Raw genomic sequence first — 16,679 nt, forward strand, 5'->3', positions numbered from 1 at the left:
GAAATTGTGTACTAGTTGTCAATAAGATTGTATTAAATTGCATAACAACATACATATTTAAAAATTAAATTCTGGACACCTTCCCCTAAACTACCATGTCATCCAGCATGAATAAAGTTATTTATAGTCAAGATCAGCTGATGTAGACATGCTTCACTACGGAATTCTCAGAAGGACTGTCTTTGTGGTTTTCCCAAGTGAAGTCAGCATAGGTCATTACAATGACGTCAGTAGGAATGCCATGATTAAAAGCAATGTTATCATATAAAATACTCACTCAAATGAAGAACGGCACATTTTCTCACTTTTAACTAACAGTACTATGGTGCCGATCTAACATTCCAAAGTTCCAGTGCTGGAATGACCAGGCCGCAGACAACTGTGAACACTCCTCTGCCATTATTCCGTTAAAAATGCACTGCTCATTCTAATAAGTGCTTTAGAGTAGGGATTGAATAGCTGGAATGCTATGATGAACCAGTGTGTTATGTACCAGCAGTATCAGAAAATTTATGAACCAGAGAAATGGCATGCTGAAGAAGAGAGAGAGCTAACTCCCCAGCTGCTTCCCGCCAATATTCAGACAGGCTGTCATACTCGATACGCAGCAGTAATCCCATCTATTGGAGATGATTGGCAGCAGAAGACACAAAGTACATCACAACAAACAATAGCCAATGTAATGTTATTGTTGATCAATTTTATGAGCTTTCTATATTGTAGGCCATCAGATTTAGTTTTCTTCCGACTCTGTGATACTAAACATCTTATAAAATTATTTACAGCATAGACTGTAGTTCCTTATTCCCCAACTTTCCATACCATTTCATTAAAATCTGTTTACCCATTTTCTCGTGACTCAGCGCTGATATGAACATTGCAACAAAAATCCAAATTCATGAATTTCTCTGTTATGATAGCCAGTATGGTAAAAATGTATAAGACATAAATGATCAGGAATTTAATACTATGTAACTTTATTTATGTAGTATTTATTGATAAGACCACTAATAACATAAATATTTGATAATTCAATTTTAGGCCTTCCTTTAAACTACCACTTCACTCAGCGTGAATAAAATTATTTATGGCCTAGATTGTAGCAGCTTATTCCCCAACTTTACATACTGATTTTAATTCAATTCTCATCAGCCATTTTCTCATGAGACAGACAGACATTACGGAAAATTAAGAAGTGCATTTCCCTGTTACTGTGGACACTACCGATACAGAAATATCATTCTTTTTGAATTCTGAGCAATGTACAGACAAAACTCTTATTTTATATACACAGTTCAAAATAATTAGGCAAGCGTGTTTTTGAACGTATGCCATGCTCCAAGAAACATTACCTCACACCCAGGTATATTACCAACTAAACCTTTATTCTTAACCGTTGAAGTATACAAAAGAACATCGATGAATTCGCGTTCATTTTCAGAACACAACAGAAGGGGCAAAAACAAAGTGATAACAGTCCTCCAGAGTGGATTTTTATCACAGTTGGAGAGCTTCAGTATGGTGTATGTACTCCACAAGCATTTATCACAGCTTGGCACCTACGTGGCATGCTCCATATAAATCAATGAAGGTCACGTTGCGTTATAAGGTCTCATTCTTCAATGAGAGCCTGTTCGAGGTCTTCAAAAGTCTGTGGTGGAACAGGATGCCCACGAACACTTCTGTCAAGGCTATCCCACACATGCTCGATGGGATTAAGGTCGGGACTCACCGCTGGCCATTCCATCTCTTGAATGTCCAGTTCTCGCAAGACAGCTCTGGTGATGCACGCTACATGAGCCCTGGGATTGTCGTGCGTGAGTATGAATTTAGGGCCAGCACCATACGCAGCAACCAACACATGCTGTAGCAGTATATGGCCGATGTACCCCGCAGCGGCAAGATTACCATGGATGATGACAAGATCCGTACGGCCATCAATACTGATGCCACCCCACACCATCACAGAACCTCGTCCGAATCGGTCGGCTTCCTGGACAACATTTAGCATGTACTGCTCACCACAGCGTCTCCATACACGTTAATGTCCATCACGCTGTGTCAGGGGAAATCTGGACTCGTCTGTGAACAACACAGGTCTCCATTAGCAAAGTTACCAGTTGACGTAAGTACAGACAAACAGAAGGCGAGCTGCACGATGCTGCTGCGTTAATAGGGGCACTCAAACTGGATGTCTGGGTCGTAAGGACACTTCTCTCCTGTTCTTTACTGTCTGGTCAGACACTGTGACTCCATTAACCCTCCTGAGGTCTTGTTGCAGTTCTACGGCAGTTGGTGAATGACACCACAATGCACAGATGGTCAGATATCAGTCATCCTATGGGGGTCATGCATCCATGACCTTGTCCAACCCCCCTTGTGAACTGGCCTTTCTCATTGTAGCAATTCCACAAGCGTTGAATAACTGAGATCCTTCCTTGATCATAGTAACAGGATTGCTTGCTTTGGAGATGCTGGCTGTATGATCTAATCAAGTACTTTTGGAGATTGATCTGGCCAAACTCTAATCATTATTAACATAGAGCATATTTCTCTGTTCGTAAGTAAGGGATCTGTCTGGAAAATAAAAATATATATGTTTTACATTTCTTTTTTAATATTTGCCCTTTCTTGAAAGTATTTTCAAATGGGAATAATTATTTTCTTCTGCAGAAGCATAATTTTCTAAAGGTTTTGCATTTTCTGCTGTCTTTAAAAAGTGAAAACAAGAAAAGTAAATTGCACCTAGTTAAGACATATTGTCTAAGGCAGCTTCATACATTCAAGAACAAGAAATCATTTCAACAAAGGTTTTACTACACCATTGCTTATTGGGTTTTATATTGGTCCATCTCATCCAAACTGACTTTAATTGTCTAAACATTAAACATTGTTAATTTGAACAGTCAACACTGGTGGATACAGCAGAGACAACACGGTTGCGCTACTTCATGGACCTTCTGATAGCTAAACGACTTCCAGTAATGTTGGTTGGGGCAGCAGGATGTGGAAAGAGTGTAATTACCAATGAGAAACTTAGTAGTTTGCCTGAAAATTATGTCGTCACCAATGTGCCCTTTAACTTCTACACTACATCTGAGATGCTACAGAAGGTGTTGGAGAAGCCCCTGGAGAAGAAAGCAGGCCGCAACTTTGGTCCTCCAGGCAGCAAAACAATGGTTTATTTTGTGGATGACATGAATATGCCAGAGGTAAGCAACATAATTCAGTAAATTCAGTAAATAAATTGACTGCTAAAGAAAGTCCATATGATGGACTAGACTGAGTGACTTAGTTGGTAGAATGCTAGTTTTCTGAACCCAAAGCTGACAGGTTCGATCCAGATAACTCAGTGGTACTTGAAGGTACTCAAATATGCCAGTCTTGTGGCATTATTAAGCCATTTCATGACTGTAAAATTTAAAGAAAAGTTACTATGCAAAAAGATTTTTAAATAAGGGATATAGAGAATTTAGTTTGTTCTTGGATATAGGCCAACTCTTAGTTGGTTGATGTGCAGCCAGCAATAGAGATGACCAGTACAATAGGAAGTCAAAGTACACTGATTACTTTAACACAGCAATCAAGTTCTTATTAGACAGATATTGCAGATGTTTGATAAACTACTGTTCGAATTGCAGTTTCTGCACTTGGTAATGGTCTTTATGAGAAGAACTATGGACCTAGCAGATTGCTATGGTGCAACTCTGCATTTAGGAGGCGAGTAGGTTCAAACCCCACTGTCGGCTATCCTGAGAATGATATTCTGTGGTTTCCCATCCTCACTTCCAGGCAAATGTGAGGACAGTATCTATTTATAGGCTATGGCCAATCCCTTCTCCTTAATCCTTCACTGCACCACATCTCCTAGCCAGAGAGAGGGTGTTACCCTCCAAGTGGCACCCTGTACTCCTTCAGGGTTTGGAATGAAAGCTTTAAAAGATTGTAATAATAAAAATAAAGAACTATGTGTGGGTTTTCTCTCAATCATCACGAGTAGGATGGTATAGTATCCTGCTCAGAGTCCCTAGCACATTCCTCTTTTTTTAGATCCAAATTTATTTTATTAATTGTTAATGTATTAGGGGGATAAGTTGAATGTGATAAATTAATTTATGAATGTATTGAACAGTCAATTGTTATATGAAATTAGTGAGGCATGTAGTGGTTTTAGAAAGAGAATACTGGAAACTGGATGAAAGAACATTTTAAAACAGATCAAGTTCTGAGACTGCCGACGTTGTCCAGGTAACGGGTGAACAGAGATTGTAAGCTAATCCATTCCATGATAGGCTGGGAATAATATAATTCATTATATAGATTAGGGATAAAATTACAGAAAATAGCACCTTCAGAAGATAATTCAAATGAAAATAATATTCTGTAATTCTTTCAGGACATATTGTTAAAAATAAAATATGGTATTCCCTTTTTAACACATTGAGCACTGGCATATTTGAATGGATGAAAACCATAACGGTCATTTTTTTAAAAAATGAGTTAAGTGCAGGATGTAACTCCGGGAGGATGTATCCTTTCACCAGCAAAGAGATACAAGTGATAGCGGTATTATTCTGCGCTCTAGTGATGGGTGGTATAACTACAAATAGCATGCTGTATATGAGTGTTGAAGATGTTTAAATGCCTTTTTCTCTGAATTTCCAAAATGCTACTTATACCATTATGGTTTTCACCCATTCATTTGTAACCTGTTATCTGCTGTATACTGAGCATTTTAGCCATAATTTGAGACTTTATAATTTCAACATTTGTTGAGAATGAATTATTCTTGTTGTATCTAAAACTATAATTATCTGTCTCAGCACTGATCTAATTTAGTTTTTGGATTTTTTGCATTGGAAAATGAAAGGGGGCCAAAATATTTATAATGTTTTTGAAACTATTTAAAAATTTCAAACCATGTTTGTAATAATTGTTTTTATATTTACATCTAACATTTTTACATTAGTACACTATTACTATACTCATATGAGAGAAAATAGGATGTGATTTGTCAATATAATCTTTTTTTTTTTACAGTCCCAGTTAACAAAATTCAGACTTTGTGTGATAGTGATAGGCGTATTATAGTTTTCACAATACCATCGCATCCCTTTCCTAGATGGTTTTCCAGTCTCTTTCTGAGCACACTTTGCACACTCTTTTATGTCTTGCCTTATGTTCTGTTGATGGTATTTGTTGGAAAATGGTGAACTGTGAGACGGTTGATAGAAGATGGTTAAATTGAAATAAGATAAATAATGGTTCAACCTTTTCAATACAAGTAGAATTAGAAATGTAACGTTACATTCCTAGTTGATTACAAGCGGTACCGGTTTCGACCACTGTTCTGGGTCATCATCAGTCAATCACTTAAAATATAAAGAACAAAGCACAGGAAAACAATAGGAGATGTATAAATCTTTCACCAGTTGCAGTTCATGAAGCATTATAACACTAGGGATTAGCACTGCGTGTTGAAAATGTTAAATCCTGAAGAAGTCGAGGATCAATCAAATAAATGAAGCAAGACGCAAGTTCTCGGAGAGCAGCAAAACATACGTGCTGACCGGCACTGTGCTTCCAAATGTTTATGAAAACTCGATGAAAAATTAAATCGTTCAAGGATGAAGCCAGCAAACGCTGCTAGGCGTGAAATCGTACAGTACAGTTTAATATATCTGACGTTAGAAATATTTATTAATGTTTATAGAATCTCGTATGTCAGATTCTTGAAGTTTGAAGATGCAGAACAGTTGACATAAAAAACAATTGTGAAAAGAATAAAGTTAAAAAGCACAGTATTAGAACAATTGAGAAACGCATTAACACAGTGTGAGATTTCTTGAAGACAAAAGCTCAGGTAGTTCTTGAGGTGGCATAAAGTATAAATTTAAATTTAAATGTTATAATGATCTGAACCATTAGTGATATTATAATACACAGTTCAATGCGGAAAAGAGAGAGGAAGGAGGGAGATATTTTAGATGACAACAAAACTCTACTTCCCTCTCTCCAGAGCTTTGTATGAACTGTCAGACTGTGTCACATCGTTACTTCACCAGGTCGCGCTCAAAGACAAACCCTCTAGACAGCGCAGAATTAACATCTTTTCCAAACAAGAACAAGAGGCAAGATGTCCTGTTCTGATGACCTCCATTTTTTAACAAAGGAGTCTCCAAAGAACTTTTATTATTTGTGCTTATTGTCTTAATGTTTTTTCTTCTCAATTCTTTCTTTATACAGCTGAAGAGGACCACTAAGTGGTCGAAACATGTCCTGTGAGTGCTAATTTATATTCAATTTTGCCTGAGGCAATAATAAAGTATCGATTAGGTGGTTATTTTACTAACTTTTTGGTTATATTCATCGATACAGTCATGAAATGGACAACTTGTAATATTTATATTAGCATTCAAACCACTACGTCCTTGAAAATTGGGAAGAGATTGTTTGCTGTCTTCCTCAGTCCAGTTGTAAGCAGGTGCAGACTCTCGCCTCAGAGGGCAAAATGGCCTGACGAACTGCTCAGCGGAATTCCAAACCTTATATTCATTATCTTCATTACCTGAAAAATAACAAGTACTGTATACCAAAATATATCAAAACCATGAGTTAGAATTCAGTTACAAGCTAGCTGAAGAACAGAATATATGCCACTGGTGGATTTCTGTTTATATTTTGTTATTGTCATTATAATTGTGCATGTATCTTTACCTGAATAACTGACGGATCCTTCATCATCATCATCACTGTCATCCAGTTTGGATCCTGAATTACAATTTTGGGGATTTCTATAGCACTATCGTTGAGCGAGTCAACTCACTGTGACGCCATTGTAGCAATGAGTGGGAAAGCAAAGCGTGTGGAACACATTCTTGCTACTCTTCAAAACAAGCGTTTGTATTCTATCCAACAAAGGTCAATGCTCCCATTTAGCAGCAGCATACGGTACTGTAATGCTATCATTCATGTTTACGAGAAGAGGTATGGACGTATTTCTAGCAAGCAATTATTTATTGGTTAAGGAAACCAAGCCCGACCACCGCTCAGGCGCTATATATGGCAGTAAATGAGGGTACAATCCGGTACTCTACTTATTGAGCCTTCCCAGTAATCTGATGTTTTTACACAGGCAGCTACTGAGCGTGAATTAAAGACAAGTCATTGTTAGGTGCGGCTAGTTCAGTAGCAAGGATGACCTGGCAGGCTGATAAAATGCTTTGTCTGCCCTCAATCAGTCTGTTTGTGTCAGAATATTGACTGTACGAATCTACATTCACTTTCTAACATGCTCTATTTCATCAGCGCATCTTATGTGTGTGTGTGTGTGTGTGTGTGTGTGCGCGTGTGCACGCGTGTACGTGTTACATGCATGTGCGTGCGTGTGAGAGTTAAAAGTATCTGTACAGTGTAAACATAAACATAAAACTTTATCTCCTGTGGATATCGTATCAACAAATTTAACAATATTGGTTCACAAGTTTGTCCGTATTTACATCTCATAGAATAATGCAAGGGGTTGTTGTTAGGTCTGCCCTGTCAATATTTAATATCCTTCATTAATATTAAATATTGAATTAAAGGTGATAAGTTTATCTCCCTAAAGTATATGGTGTTGATTGAGCTACAATTCATGACATAAAGAAGGACAGTGACAAGATAAAGTCTTTCTTTTGCAAAAATAAAAATGTGAAGAGTGCACGGAAAACATTGAAAACTGGCAAGTTCCCTCAAGTTGAAGATAATCTCTGTCTTTTGGCTTTTGCAAGAATGTAGTAGGCATACACCTATTTCTGGAGATATCCTCAAGGAAAAAGCTAGATTTTCTGCTATAAAATTATGAATAAAGATGACATTCAAACCAGTGAGGGCTGGTTGGAAACATTTAAAGCATGGTTTGGTATTCGAGTTGAGTACAACTGGTGAAAAGCTGTCATGTGGTGATAACTCAGTGGACCCATACAAAGAAAAGTTTCAAAAAAGTGATTCAAAAACTGGCTCTAACTTTAAAAAAGACTTATGTTTACTGTGCTGAAGCTAGTGCTCCTAAACAAAAATTAGGTAAGGACAGGATCACATTTATGCCTTGTTTAAATGCAAGTGATACACATAAGATGATTTTGTTAGTGATTGGTAAGGCAAAAATACCTAGGGCCTTTAAGAATGTTAAACTTCCTGTTGATTACAGAAACCAAAGCAGAGGGTGGATGACTAAATCTGTGTTCGCCGAATGGTTTCATGAATTGTTTGTACTATCAATTAGAAAATTTCTTAAGAAACAGAAACTGCCACATATAGCTTTTCTTGATTTAGACACTTCCCTAGACACCTTGGTGAAGAGGATTTGAATTTCAAAGACAGTTTTATCTGTGTTATGATCCTACCTCTTGCAGCCTATGGACCAGAATGTCATTCAAGCAATGAAAATGCAGTACAAAAAGAGCCTTCAGTACACAGTTTTGTCTAAAGATGACAGTGTGATTAAATCCTTAAAAGAAATTAACCTGAAAGACCTGGTTTATTCACTTGCTAATGCATGGGTAAACCTCACTGAAGAAGTGATTGTTTGTTCGTGGGGAAATTTGTGGCCTATTATGGAATTCTTAGAACAATACAAAGAAAAGCAAAACTAAGCAACCATTGTTAATATCAATGAAAGTGACTTCAATCAGCTGTGAGACATGATTAATGAAAAACTTGAGAACACAGCTGATAATGTTTTAACAACAGATGATGCAAGCAATTAACTGTCCAGTGACAAAGAGGAAGACTATCAGTTTCTGACACACAGTGACATAATAGAAGATGTGACCACATTGGAAGAAGATGGAGATGAAGAGGAGGATGGGGGAGGGGAAGTGGCACCATCTTTTCCCACAATACTTCATAATGCTACCATTGGTTCCTTTGCTACATTCTATGCCTGGCCTGAACAAAATGGGGTCTCCACAAGTGACAATCTAGTGCTGAAGCGACTTCAAGGACAAGTATTGAAACTGTCATTTTGTGTGAAGAAACAGAAGAAAATACAGAATTATTGTATGACTTTTACTTCAATGGAATAATGTAGGCTATCAATACAGAACAACACAGTACTGTACTGTAAGTTTATTTTTCCTTTATTGTAGTTGTTATTTTAATATAAAATACAGTATTACTGTATGTGTGAGACTTTCATTGCATGTACTGTATTGTATAATACTGTACTATATTTCATACATTAATACCGTACATTCATAGCTTTTTGCTGTGTAATTGTGTTCGTCATGATCATCATCATTTCCCATTATCCAACTGTAGCTGGCTAGGGGCAAATATGGTTCCTCTCCACTTTCTTCGATCTTTCCACCACTCCTCCTGCAACACTGTGTCCCACTCCAGGTTTCTTTCTCTAATACTGCATTGGATTATGTACTCCTATCTCAATCATGGTCGTCCGTGGCCTCTTCTTCCTTGTATTTGCATTTCCATCACCTTTTTTGGCATTCTTTCATCACTTATTCGCTTTATGTGCCCAAACCATCTTATTCGGATCTTCTCTATTCTATCATTCATTTTTTCCAACTCCAATTTCTTCCCAGATTTTCTCATTCCTTATTTTGTCTCTTCCACTCTTCCGTATCATACTCCTCAAGAACATTTCAGCTGCCTGTATTCGACTCTCATCCTTCTCTGTCATTGTCCAAATCTCTGCTCCGCAAGTTGTTATGGGCACATAATACATCTAGTACATAGTTTCCTTTGCTTCCATTGGCACATCTTTGTCCCATAACAAGTTTCTTACACTATGATAGAAACAGCTTCCAGCTTGTTCTTACTAATTTCAGCATCCAGTCGAGCATTCTCCATTAATTCACTCCCCAGGTATTTGAACATCTCCACTACTTCCAGGGGCTTGTCTGCAAGTCTAATCTGACCTTTCCCTTCTTTTCCCCTCTAGCCATAACAAGAGTTTTACTCTTTTCTACACTTATTTTCAATCCACATTCTTCGATCTTCCCATTCACTACATCCAACTGTTCTTGAACATTCATGTCCTCATCTCCCCAAATCAGAAAATCATCTGCCAATAACAACATGTTCATTTCTCTTCCTCCATATGCTGCTTTTGCTGTTCTCATGATGTCATCCATTACTATTGTGAACAAGATTGGCTATAGAACACTTCTCTGTCTCAGCTCACTAGTGATTTTGAACCAACTTGTCCTGCCAACTTGTGTTTGCATGCAACTACAACATTCCTTGTACATTGCCATGCTCATTTTTATTAATCCCTGTCCAATTCCTTTTTGCACCAGACTGTCCCAAACTTTAGTCCTGGGGACAATGTCATATGCCTTTTCAACGTCAATGAATGTCATATCATTTCCATACTCCCATTGCTTTTCCATTAGTTGTCTCATAATGAAAATGGGCTCTATTGTTGACCTTCCACTTCTGAAACCAAACTGATTTTCTTGTATCTCATTTTCAACCCTCAACCATATCCTATCCAGTATCCTCTCCATTATTTTAGCAACATGGGATATCAGAGTAATTCCCCTGTAGTTCTTTAGTACTTTCTTATCTCCTTTCTTGAAAACTGGGATGATTATTCCTTTTTGCTTCAGGGACCTCCTTATTCTCCCAGACAATCCTGAGAACTTGATATGTCCACTGCTGGCCTACAGCTCCAGCTGCCTTTTTCATCTCCACTGAAATTTCATCTATTCCAGTAGCTTTCCAATCATCTTTCTTACTGCCATTTCAAATTTCATTCATTGTATCCGTTTCTTCATCAACTAATTGCCTTTTCTGGTGGTCCGTTGAATGACTGTCATTAGTTCTCATGTTAAGTCTTCCACCCTCTCAACCTGTCATTTCTCATAGAAAAACTGTTCTGTGTGTGTGTGTGTGTGTGTGTGTGTGTGTGTGTGTGTGTGTGTGTGTGTGTGTGTGTGTGTGCAGGTGCATGTGTGTGTGTGTGTGCGTACACGCTGATCTGCATGATAATTCTGTTTTATTAGTGCTGACTGTAGCTAAACTTGTTGGCCAAAATGCATCAATGTACAATTTGTATGGCTATAGTGGGCAAATAAAGGGACACGTGCTCAGAGACTGGGATAGTATCAACTTGACATAAAACAGTGTGGGAGGATTGCAGCATCATTTGGATGTCACAGGCAGAATCCTGAGAAACAGCAGCAGAAATATGAACTGTTGTGGCATCACACGTTATGCAACAAACAATTGATAATCATTTGCATGCAGCTAGGTTATGATCCAATGTACCTACAGCAAGTGTTCCATGACCCCTCAGTTTTCAATGTGTGAGGTTATCCAGACGATGGAAACAGTCACACTGGGTCGACAAATGGCACAGTGTCGTCTTCAGTGATGAATCATGCCTTTGTCGTGGCTGCAGTGATCATCACAGTTGTGTCTGATGTTTTATCAGAGAGAGAGGACCCATCCCGACATTATGAATCCCTGAGGAAATTTGCTGCTCCACAGCACCATAACACTGTCAGCTGAAAGACAGGAAAGAATTGAAATTAGGCAACATCACCATATACATTTCTTGGAAACAACATAACAAGCAGAAACTGACAACTGAAAAATAAGATTGATGCTAGAAATCAGAAGTATCACCAAATTCTGAAACAGCTCCAGAAAGACAATACTGTATATTCTTCAAGTTGAAGCATACCTTTTATTAAGCATGTGCTGTTTTCAGGACCATCAGTCCAAAAATTGGTTTCATGCAGCTTTCCATACCTCATAATGTGTACAGATTATACTCCATTAATGTTATATACCAAACTACCATTTATAAGACTAATATGAACTGATAGGAATTATTTTCATTTTGTGTACTTCTTGTAGAACAAGTTCCTATGCTATATGTTTCAGGTGGACACGTATGGCACAGTACAACCACATACCCTGATTCGACAATTCATGGACTATGGGCACTGGTATGATAGAGTGAAATTGACTCTCAAGGACATTCACAACTGTCAGTTTGTGTCTGGTATGAACCCCACTGCAGGTAGTTTCACCATCAATCCTCGGCTACAACGTCATTTTTGTGTGTTTGCTGTAAGCTTCCCAACAGGAGAACCCCTCTTCCATATCTACTCATCCATTTTATCCCAGCATTTCACCAACCCAGTACTCAAGTTCGCTCCTGCAGCTGGCAAAGTGGTTCCCAACATTGTCAATTCAGCCATCCAGCTGCATGCCAGGATGGCAAGCATGTTTTTGCCTACTGCTGTGAAGTTTCACTACATCTTCAATCTACGAGATCTTAGCAATATAGCTCAGGTGAGGAACTTCATTGATTGTTAATATGAAGACTCTTCTGATGTTTAATGCATGTTAAGAAATAACTTAATGAAATATTGACAAGGCAGTTGGGGTTATTCCAATTATAATGTTATGAATCATAATAATTATTCAGAATGCTAAATCATATTGCAAAATAAAGAATTATTGTTTTTGTAAGAACAGTTAGATAACATAGTAGAGAAAGCTTGCAAGTTGCATAATATAGGATTATTTTTTCTGAAAAATTATGCACTAAGATGTTAGTTTTTTAAATTTCTGCCATTACATAATCCTGACACAAATGCCATTATGAATATTTTATTTCATAACTATCAAAATGTATGAGTGTTCTTTGAACACTATTTAGCACCTACCACCACACGATATAGCTCCAATTGTTGTTTTGAGTGTTGAGCAGCCTTATCATAGAACTCGTACTGAAGAAACATTTGTGGTGCATGTTTTACTTTTTAATTTCTTTTATCCAGCCCCACCCACCCCCACCCCGTGAAGCATATGATCCTGCCCCAGTGGGGAGTCTTGCGCGTCCCAATGAAGCAGAGGGGTATCAGTCGTGAGACCAGACTAACGAATGGTTCATTGAAAGGGGGTTAGCAGCCTTTCAGAAATTGCAAGGGCAACAGTCTGGATGATTGTCTGATGTGGCCTTGTAATAACATTTAAACCGAGCAAGTGGCTGAGAGGTTTGGGTCACGTAGCTATTGGCTTACATTTGGGAGATAGTGCATTTGAACCCCGCTGTCGACAGTCTTGAAGATGGTTTTCTGTGGTTTCCCATTTTTACACAAGGCAAATGCTGAGGCTGTACATTAATTAAGGCCACAGTTGCTTCCTTCCCAGTCCTAGCCTTTTCTTATCCCATTGTTGCCATACGACCTATCTGTATTGATGCGGCAAAAAGCAGATTGTAAAACAAAAAATGTTAAAAATATTTAACATAGCTTAGCTGTGTTGACACTGCTACATGTCTGAAACCAACAGGAAACTATAGTTGTAACTAACTCCTGAAGACATGCAGCTCTCTTTCTCTATGAAGGAATGATGTGCTTTTTTTTTTTTTTTCTGTAGTATAGGTAAGTGAGAGCAATGCTTTTGCTGAGTTAATTGAAAGTGTTTTAGACAGTTATTTGCAGGACAGTGATGGCGATTAAGATAATATTGAAGAGGAGATTTTAAGTGAAAGTGACACTTTATCTGATAAGAGTGACTGTAAAATTGTCCCTAAAACTCTGTGTGTAAAAGCAAAACATAGTGACAGGGCATGGTTTAGTAATAGTGATAACCAATCAATCATTCATCACTTTACAGACTCTGGAGGGGTATTAGGAGAACTGAGAGACAAATATTTAGATGATTCGATATCAGAGCTGTCTGTGTTCTTGGAATTTATGGATCCATCATTTCCCACGTGGCACGGGAAACAGATGTTTACGCTATGGATCCACATGGATAAAGATGATGACAAGTGGTTTGACACTAATGGGGATGAAATTAAGGCCTACTTTGTCCTCTCCATTTTGATGTCCCAGGTTCTTAAGCTTTGCATCCAATTATATTGGAGGAAAGATAAATGTATTGTGACCCCAATTTTTCAAGAGTCAATGAGTAGTGTGAAGCGCTTCTACATATACCAGAATGTTTTGGGATTTACCACACAAAATCTCCATTCTAATGTCATTGTTGTTGAGTACAATTATTTTGAATGCTTCATTGAAAACTGTGCATGAAAATTCTTGTTGCTGTTCAATTTATGGCATTTATTTCAGAGCAGTACAAAGTAGTTTTGACCAGGTGGCTTACTCTGTTGAAGGTGATTTAAATCTGATTTCTAAGCAAGCGTGTGGGACCATTAAACCTAAAGTGACTGGGATTAAGAGCTCAGATGGAAAATCACTTCTAGGGAAGAAGACAAGGCAGAAAGGTGGCAGGAACATATTAAACAATTGTATCAAAGGAAAGAAATAGATGATACGGCCCTGGAATAAGAAAAGGCTGTTGGTGCTGATTGAATGGAAGACCCAATTTTGAGGTCAGAATTCGACAGAGCATTGAGAGACCTAAATACGAACAAGGCACCTCAAATTAATGACATACCCTCAGAATTATTGATCACCGTATGTGAAACCAGCATGGAGAAGTTATTCCATTTAGTATGTAAAATTTATGATACAGGAGAAGTGCCATCCAATTTTGGACAGAATGTTGTTATACCTGTTCCCAAGAAATCAGGTGCTGGCAAGTGTGAGATTTACTGCAGCATTAGTTTAGTATTTCACGCTTGAAAATTTTAACGCATATTATTTGCAGAAGAATGGAAAGACAAGTTGGAGCTAAGCTGGGAGAAGATCAGTTAGATTTTGGAAGAAATGAAGGAACACGTGTAGCAATTGGTGACTTTACATTTGATCGTAGAGGATCGAACTAAGAAAGACAAGTCTACATACATGACATTCATAGATCTAGAAATGGCATTCGATAATGTTGATTGGACAAAGCTATTTGGGATTCTGAAGGTGATTGGAATCGGATACCAGGAAAGAATTATGTATTGTGCTTGAAGTCAGCATGTTTCAATGGGAGGTACTGCCGCAATATGCCCACATGTTTTGTACCTGGTTGTTGATCAGCAAATGACCATCATCTTCAGGTAGGCATTTCCTTAGACTCCCATAAAAAGAGTAGTGATTAAGAGTTAGTCTGTGTTGCATAACATTAGTAGCATGAGTCACCACTTGTATCACTAACATTGAAGTGTGGAATGACTCGTTTGTTTCTTTCTCACGGAAGACATGATCGGGCTGTGTACAAGGCTGCCAACCTGTCTGCTTAGGAACTAAGATGAGTGCAAAGATTGGTTACAGCTACTAAATTACCTTTTTTCTTGCCATGCAGACAGTGTGTGCTGCGGCCATAGAAAAAAGCCTGTCGAAGGAAGGGGCCACTGTTCTCATGACAGAGATTGGCCTCGATATGCAAAGATAGGTTACAGCTACTAAGTGACATTTTTTCTTGCCGTGCAGACAGTATGCTCCTGTAAAAGTTCTGTTTACTTGTGCTTTTATTCTGCAGGGATTGGTAACAGAATGTAATTCTCATCATTGCTGGGAATGACATCACATATCATTTTACATTACCAATAGCAATGCAAGTAGCTACTCGTTTCACGGGATCATTCAAGGTACCCATAATGAATTAATAGTGGCGCTCACAATTCCTGCTGTCTTCTAGCCCGTAAACACACATCTCATTATATTACCCTGGTTTAGGGAGAGGGACCGATGTCTTTCACAATTAATGTTAAAGAGTCCTACAAACAATGTGCTGTTATTTAAAATTTGGCTGTTAGAACATGTCTCTTTGAATGTACATCTACCACAATTGAAGACCTGAGTGCAAGAACTAGCTAATAACCAAAAGTTAAGTTCTGAGAAAAACGAGAAAAACATTTAAAACTATATAAATCCTATAATTCATTAAAGGTTTCAGTTTAATGTGAACGTATATATGAATATACACTACTGTTTCAATTTTTAACCCTCTACTCCATTTAGAAATAATCAAAAAACGAGAAAATGTGTGATGGAATTATCCATTTCTTGCACTCAAATGTTTTAAGGAATGTAAAAACGGGAATAGAAATTGGACAATGAATGCCATTGCATGTTCTAATGTTTTAATTATGAAATATTGAGTTTTGAAAGGCCATTGCATTACATACATAATAAGTATTAAGTAAAATATGGTTGAAAACAGTTTTTAGAACTCGTGGTATGATGCCTCACTTTCAGAGCCATATTCTTCATCCTCGCGTTCACATCTGAGATCGGAATACCATTTCATGTGTCCAGGAGGAATATACTTCTGTGCCAATTTCATCACATCTCTGTACTTCTTGTTATTCAAAGGCAGTGGAGTTTGGTACAACTTGGCGGGATGTAATTTTGGAGTACGTTTCGTCTTGAACAGACAAAATTTTGTATGAACAAAGGTGTTTTGACCAGCAGAAAAAGACAGCTCTCTCCCTTCATAAACAAATTTATAGTACCTATATATTCTGAATGATTCAGTACCATTCTTTATTATTTTCTTAAAATGTGACACCAAGTGATGTTTAAAATCAAATACCATGTCCTAGTGTACTTTCACCGCAGCAAATTTTTGGGAAGCAGATAAAACAATATCGTACCATTCCTGAGGGACAAACACATACTCTTTCTTGCGTTTTAGCTTCTCAATCTGTGCGAAGATACGATCACAGGGCATGAACGAATGTCCACGTTCTGGAAAATGGTGACATATTTTGACAAATCTGCCCAAAGCCGCTAGTGTACTTAAATACTGAACCA

At 37.9% G+C, this 16,679-nt stretch overlaps 1 protein-coding gene across 1 annotated transcript in view; it reads left to right on the top strand.

Moving 5' to 3' along the window:
- LOC136875368 (dynein beta chain, ciliary) overlaps positions 1-16,679 on the top strand; it is a 782,313-nt gene that overhangs the window by 629,874 nt on the left and 135,760 nt on the right. The window contains exons 43-44 of the mRNA XM_067148948.2: positions 2,907-3,212; positions 11,896-12,309. Coding sequence (XP_067005049.2) covers positions 2,907-3,212; positions 11,896-12,309 — 720 coding nt within the window. The remainder of the gene's footprint in view (positions 1-2,906; positions 3,213-11,895; positions 12,310-16,679) is intronic.

The sequence above is a fragment of the Anabrus simplex genome, chromosome 1 (assembly GCF_040414725.1).
Source record: "Anabrus simplex isolate iqAnaSimp1 chromosome 1, ASM4041472v1, whole genome shotgun sequence".
Taxonomy (NCBI): Eukaryota; Metazoa; Arthropoda; class Insecta; order Orthoptera; family Tettigoniidae; genus Anabrus; species Anabrus simplex.